General features: G+C 43.1%; 1 protein-coding gene across 1 annotated transcript in view; it reads right to left on the bottom strand.

Moving 5' to 3' along the window:
- Window positions 1-1,718: 1,718 nt before the first annotated feature.
- The window catches only part of WDR43 (WD repeat domain 43), a 37,890-nt gene continuing 32,310 nt past the window's right edge, over window positions 1,719-7,298 (bottom strand). Inside the window, exons 14-18 of the mRNA XM_006016581.1 lie at window positions 6,378-6,441; window positions 5,310-5,423; window positions 4,150-4,219; window positions 3,015-3,067; window positions 1,719-2,881 (exon numbers count right to left, since the gene is read on the bottom strand). Coding sequence (XP_006016643.1) covers window positions 2,762-2,881; window positions 3,015-3,067; window positions 4,150-4,219; window positions 5,310-5,423; window positions 6,378-6,441 — 421 coding nt within the window. The 3' untranslated portion in view covers window positions 1,719-2,761. The remainder of the gene's footprint in view (window positions 2,882-3,014; window positions 3,068-4,149; window positions 4,220-5,309; window positions 5,424-6,377; window positions 6,442-7,298) is intronic.

The raw sequence follows: 7,298 nt of genomic DNA, 5'->3' as shown, positions 1-7,298 counted from the left end.
GTATATTAAAAATCCGACTATACGTACTGCAAAAAACTCTACAGTGCAGTACTCTTATATAAATGCAAAAATAAGCAATACCAAAAAATCCATGTTGCTAGTATAGCTGTTCCTATGCTGTCAGCATTTTTCTAAAGCAGATTAGGGCCTTTCTTCTCCAGTTGTTTACAACAGTGGTTCTTAGCCTTTTCCCAAGCTTCTTTTTCCATTCAAGCCTGTCCCTTTTCCCCATCTATCCATGAAGGGAACGTCACCATAACCCAGCCTGTTCATCTGTGCCATGCAGGTTGAGAACACAGGATTACCAGCATTTGTTTCTACCCATGGCAGGTAATGATATCAAAATCTTGTAACTCAGGTGTTCTAGCAAGGCTTTTTTGGGCACTCATCCAAAAATTACAGCACCTCTGGGGCTTCTGACGCATGTAATTTTGCTATCCCTGCCATAAACTCAAGATTCCTCCAGGGCTCCCCCCTGTGCAGCTACACAAAAGAAAATACCGGAGACAAACCAGAGTGCAGGAAAACCAGCATCCTGAAAGCTTTGCAAACCTGAACCACAGCATAAAAGTGAAAGCACTCTATCTTATGAAGACTGCCCAAACTAGAGGCCTAATAGCTCATCTCAGAAAAAGCTTAAGCTTCCCACCATTTATAAGAACTCAGCAATTCTCAACCAGCGCCACCCTAGGGTGCCATGAGATTGGCAGAAAATGCTTACAATTAAGACATTGCCAGCACTACAAGCAGGAATAATGAAAACGTACCATCACTAGGAGAAGGGAAGAGACAGGAGACTTCACATTTATTATTTTAAAAGCTGTTTGTGAGACTTTCCAGTGCACTGCATAAGGACTAGTCCTGCTCTGCCTTTCTGATTCTAAATACAAACTGTCATCTACTGAACCAGATTTGAACTGAACTACCACTGAAGTGCCATGATGAATAAAATTTCCCAAAAACACAAGTTGCAGTGGTTGCATTAAAATCAATTTAAATAAGTTAAAGTGAACACAAGGATTGCACAAGAAACATGCTAACCAACTACTCCTCTCCCACTGCAGCAACAGCGCATTGGCAGTACCCTCATCTCCCCTTGCTTTTGCCCGAGGCATTTGGTATGTTTTCGTGTTTCTGGTTTGCACCTTGTAGATATACCAAGAGAGGGTTTTAAGAAGGCAACTTTAGGACTCTTTGGGTAAACACCTGCTTGCAAATGCAGGAGATAGCCCAGGAGGCCTCTTCTCCTCCTATGTTCCTATTTTGGTTAACACCTACCCTACTGACTGAACTTAATTTGGCAATTAACTTTATGCATATACTTCAAGGTATGATCAGGATTGTGTAGCTAACCTCCCAATGATCCAATAAAATCATTTTAATTTACAAGAATTAAGCTTTTAAGTAACAACTTGGTACTACACAGGCCTGGAAACTCAAGCTGTGGTCCCTTCCAGCTTTACTGGACTCTAAGAGACTTAGCTGAGAAGGTTGGAAAAAACAGGAGAAGATCCATCTTATCTTCTCCCATGCAAAAGCAAACCTAGCACTACCACAAACAGTGCAGTTTATGTTAGTGAAGTGTGCAGCAAGGACTGAAAATGCACAAAACCAGGAAGCTAGAAGTCCAGACAGGCTAACTTTTCCCCTGGAAAATCTGGCTAACAAAAAAGAAGCGGACCAGTGATGGCCTCACCCCACATATCACAGAACAAGTGTTTGGTAAAGATGTATATTTATTCACTTTACAAAGAAGGCGGTATTTAGTTGCAACAGCTCCATTTATAGACAAATATACTGTACATTATACTGGTGAATGGCTCCAACCTGTATGATACCTTGCCCTTAAAAATGTTTATACCACTTCAGCTTCCAATAGCTGAGCAAACAGCAATCCTTGTTCTGCCACTGAGATTAAAAATCCTTAATAAATGTATACGCTTTGCGTTACATATTCACAAGCATTTTCCCTCCCTCTACCCCCCACCCTTTTTTTTTTTAATTTATTTTCTCCTCCCCACCCTTTCAAGACAAAGTCCTTCCCTGGGGTCAGCATTAAACTTATATACAGGCTCAATTAAAACAAAATTAGGAACCAGTGATAATTCTGGTGTCCTTCCACAGCACAAGAAAAGTCACTGGATTTATACATATAAAAGTCTTGAGTCCAATTTTGTTTAAAAAAAAAGAAACAAACAGCGGGTTAAACCAGGCTGGCTATTAGACATTGCCACAGCCAAGGTGAACTTATGCAGGGATGGAAGGGGGAATGAATAAATTCAATTGTGAATTTAAATATTACAAAAATATTTGTCTTTTTTTTGAAAAAAAAAGTAGCAGGATGCCCACTTGCTATTGCTAACTGAAGCAAGAAAAGAAGGTATAGATTGGTCTTTGATACTTTAATATCTGAAACAAATTTAATATAAACCGGAAACAAGTTTACCACACAAATGGCAGTGGCAGGTTTATTCACTTGAGATACAAATGCATGTCCATGTGATGGGCTTAATCTGACCAGGAGATGGAAGAAATGTTTCATATAATATGCTCAGGGACACAGGGCGAGAGAAGGCTGGCGTGGTCAAACATTCTGGATTCAGGAGTGCACAGTACCCAGATGTGCCTCTGCACATAACAGAGTGCAGGCTCAGGCCTGGCCTGTGTAACTACGGCAACTTTCAGCAAAATGATCCAGAACTTAAGAGTTCGGGTGGCCCACTTGATTTATTAAGGATCTTTTTTTTTTTCTTTAAAGCTGTTATTCTTCTTCACTTTCATTTTCTGGGTCCAAATCAGAGTCACCATTAATTTCTTTATCAATAGCCATTTCTTGTTCTTCTGATTGTTCCTCTTTTTCTTCATCTTCTTCCCAGTTGTCCTGGCAGGGGAGAAAAGTGGGGCGGGGAGGGAAGACAAATAGGAATAGCTGAATCCTTGATACAAGCACATGTGCCAACATGCATTTTTGTTACCAGAAACAGAAAGAAGAATCCAGACAAAGTTTTACTTACATCTGAATCTTTATCACCAATCATCTCATCTTCCGAGCCTTCCTCTGAAGATTCTGGAAATGGAAAATGCTGCTTTAGTCTGAAGAACAAACAATTTTATGCAGAGCCTTTTCCCTGATGAATGCCAGTTATCATGTGCCACCACACAGCAAAGATCTGGCTGCCACTTGAGCCATTACTTAAAATGGCTTTCTGCCTGAAAATATTTTGATCAGCACGTGTCAGGATTTGCACACAAAGGGCATGTCTGGACAAGCGCGGTTATGCAGTATGTGGCACTGCAAACATGTTTGCAGTGCCACATACCACACAGTCTGGTGTTCTCCATGCTGCAAGGGCCTGTTGGACAAGCATACACTGCACCAGGTTTTTTTCTCCAAGTTTTTTTTTTTACCCCTGGATATCCACAGAAAAAAAAAAAAGGAGCAACACATGCTTGGCCAGCTGAAAAGTGGGACTGGGCAGAGCTGCACTCCGCTGCCAGCCAGGCTCCACTCAGCAGAATTACTGTGGCTGCAGCCCTGGGAGGCCCCCAGGTGAGGCTGCGGCCAGCACAGCGCTGGCCCCAGCCTCCCCTACCCCACCCGGGCCGCTTGCAACGTGCCAAAGCACCTGTGGCATGGGCGTTCCCTGGGGACAAGTCACAGTGGCACAAGGTGCACCACTGCTACTTGTCCTTGGGGAACCCAACATCCACGCAGGTCTGGACATGTCCAAAGTGTTCACACAAGGACAGACAGACATCTTAAATCCTAGAGGAACACAAAGTACCTTTTTCCATTTCTTTTCATAAGAGTATATTTGGAAGTTCCTTTATTAAATCCACCTTCAGTAAAGATGTACTTCACACTAAGGACAAGACCCATTAAGTGAGAATACTGGACACGGAAGTTAAGCAGGACACTGGAATCAAATAACCACGGCTTAAAGGAAAAAGGAAGAAAAACGTCTACCAATGAACAGCTGCCTCATAATTGTGTGCCACCTTCTCCCTTCCATCAATTTCACCTCCCATACAGCAACAAGTATAGAACTGGGATGTACATGGCTGGCAAATGTGTTTGACAACTGGAACTCGTGTTCAGCAGTCTGGGAGCACTCTCAAGATAGTCCCATAGAAAGCTTCTAAGCTTACCTTCCTCATATACCAGCTTTGCAGTCTGATTAACATCACTTACATCCTGAATTTTTTCTAGTGCTGCAACCTGAAAGGCATTTTGAGACAAACATAGTCGTGAATACCAAACTTCGAAATTATTCTCTCTTCCATTCCTCTTTTTTAAATTGTAGCTTAAGGACAAGTGAATATTTTGGGGAGGGGGGAGGGCAGGGAAGGGAAGGAGGGAAAAGGAAAGGGAGAAATCATAAAAGCTAAAATATAAAAGCGGAAAAAATAAACCTTAACTGCTTAAAATTCTGATTATTTTTATATTACAAGGATTGGATCAGCATGCAGAAGAAAAACATTTAGTCATACTGTCTAATAAGCAAAACAGCATCCCAAACATACTGTAACATGAAAAATATGATCAACAGCAATCTGCTGATTATCATAAAGTCATAGAGAAGCAGGGCTAGAAAGGACCTCCAGACGTCTAGTCCACCCCCTGTCTAAGGCAGGATCATCCCTACCTAAAGGATCCCATATAAACCATAATTTAAAAACTCTACATAAACACTATCCTTAACCCTGACACAACACTGACCTAACAACCTAACCTACCACAGGGGAACCACGGGAGCTAATGTCCTGCTTCTATGAAATATTGTCAATAGATGCTTAAGAAATCCCAGGATAGAGGGCCCACCCCCGCCACTACAGAGGAAAGCAACCCCCCACCCCAGTGTGCTCGTCTACCTGTTCACTAAGTTTAGTACCTGTAATTACAGGTACAACCTTAATGAGCCATAAAATTGGCACTACTGCTACTTCGTGCTGGCGCACGTTTTTTTTGTGACACTAACACGTAGTAGACTAATTCTACTGCACATTAGCATGGGTTTTGCCTGCTGTGCTAATATGCAGTAGAATTAGTCTACTGAGCTCAAAGCGTTGTGTGTAGATGTGCCCAGTCAGTATCAATTTGACCATGAGGTAAAATTCCTTCCTGACCCTAAATATGGCAATCAGTCTGACCCTGATTAAATCAACTGGGAAGCATACTATGGACTGATGTGACCATCCAGTATCTGCCCTAAGTTGTGTATGACACGTTTGGTCAGACCAAACTGAAATGGAAGTTAAGTCTCTGAACATTTCCACCCAACACTGTAGAGTTTATAACCTATATTCACCTGGGTGATAAGAAGATAGAGTTTCCCATGGAGGCGAGAGAGCTTCTGCAAGGTTTTTACTCTGCTCTCCATTAACTGGTACAGCATCCCCAGCTGAGGAACCAAGTCTGGCAACTTTAAAGAGAAAGAGAAATTGTATTAATAGGGCTGCCATGTCCCCTTATCTAACTTTTCACATGACAGAATTAACTGCGCTTTAGGGGGCGTCTTAAGAGTCTTTTCCTCATGTTGACACTAACAAAACACAGAACTGATATTTCATTGTGTTTAAATGAATCTCTCAAGCAGTCTGCTAAACAAGTACTTATGTCAGCTAAAAGCATAAGTCCTCAAGCCACATTTAGACCCTGGTGGAACTGACTTTCCTTTTTTCCCCTTCTTCACTCCATTCTTGTGAGCAGTTTTAAGAGTACTGACAGGCATGGTAGCATGAATGGAAGTCACACAGTTACAGCTGCAAGCCTAGGAATATCAATGCACCACAGTCCTGACCCATGAAACTCTCAATATAGATCTGAGCTTCTCTATATTAGAAAGGATCAATTATGCCAAATGACTGATTTCTGCTGCTGGAGCAAGACAGTCTAAATCCATCACCTGGGAAAGAAGGTAAAAACTACTACACTGGTTTATCCATGTTACCTATGCTAGTCCTCAAGCTCCAGCATATTTCTACCCTGCCAGCCAAACCAAAGATGAAGAGTTTCAGGTCTGCTACAGAGCTTTCTACTGCAAATACAAAGTTAGTTTAGAGAATTCAGCCCACCCCAGACATGAACACTATATTCAATCAGCAACATACCTGGGGTCTGTTACTAGCATGCACTTCAGCCTGACTTGGTGCTAATGATATTACTTGTTCACAAAACAAATGTAGCAATCAAATGAATTCTAGAGCATATGGAACACTTTACAGTAACGATACGATATGGTTTTTTAGAACTTCATTTTGAGAGTAAGTAGTGCCCCATATGTGACAGCTAGGAGGGTAGATTTTTGCATGGAAAAGCAATTGCAAAAATTGACTTAAAACATCTAATCAGCCTTATTTACAAGCAACTTACTTACTGTGGAAAGGTAGGATGCATGTATAGTGAATATACACTTTAGCCATCGAACCATTTGTGAGGCACTGGAAGAGAGAAAAGCAAAGAATAAATCAAGAACATGAGTATGTAACCACTCCTGGCTTTCTGACCACTGAAGATCAATATAAAGCAGTGAACCGTTTTGGTTTAAAAATGAACCCAAGCTAAAAAGAATTCTTCAACTACACAGAACATATGTATATATGCAGCTGTATTAGAAAAAGGGAAGATCTAAGTAGTTACGTTAAACTAAAATCTGCTATGTTACCTTACACAACAGGGGTGAGCAAATTATGGCCCGCAGGCTGGATCCCGGTGTTGGGCATCTGCCAGTGCCCACTGGCCCAGGCCTCAGCCAGCGCACAGCTTCTGCTGGGGCTGATCCAGGTATGGCTGCACCAGGTGTTGCTCTGCGCCCACTGCCTCCAGCAGCAGCTCCTGCTTTTGATCTTGCTCCTACAGCACCATGCTGGGTGAGCAGTTTGTGGGGTGGCTCCTACCCCAGTGCATGAGGCTCCAGCTTCAGCTCACAGCCACATTTCGACGAAAGGCAGCCAGGTTCTGGAGCCAGAGCCCCATGCGCCTGCTGGGAGCAGCACGGCATGGTGCAGCAAGAGCAAGAACTGTTGCTGGAGGTAGGGGGAAGAGTAGCACCCAGCCAGCTGCAATGGGAACAGCCCACCAGAAGCTACTCCTGCTCTACTGTACTGTACCATGCCACACTGTTCCAGGGGAGCAGGGCAGCAGCTTCAGCCAAGGGGCTCCTGTCCCAGGGCCCGGGCTCCAGCTTCAGCTCCTAGCCGCCTTCCCAGGAGCTGGAGCTGGAGCCCCATATGCTGGGGCAGGAGCAATAGCAGGTTCCAGCAGGCTGTTCCCAGGACAGCTGCAGCTAGCTGGGTGC

The sequence above is a fragment of the Alligator sinensis genome, unplaced genomic scaffold, assembly GCF_000455745.1.
Source record: "Alligator sinensis unplaced genomic scaffold, ASM45574v1 scaffold138_1, whole genome shotgun sequence".
Classification (NCBI taxonomy): Eukaryota; Metazoa; Chordata; order Crocodylia; family Alligatoridae; genus Alligator; species Alligator sinensis.
The sequence above is the reverse complement of the archived record's forward strand: the minus strand, read 5'-3'. Positions and strand labels throughout refer to the sequence as shown.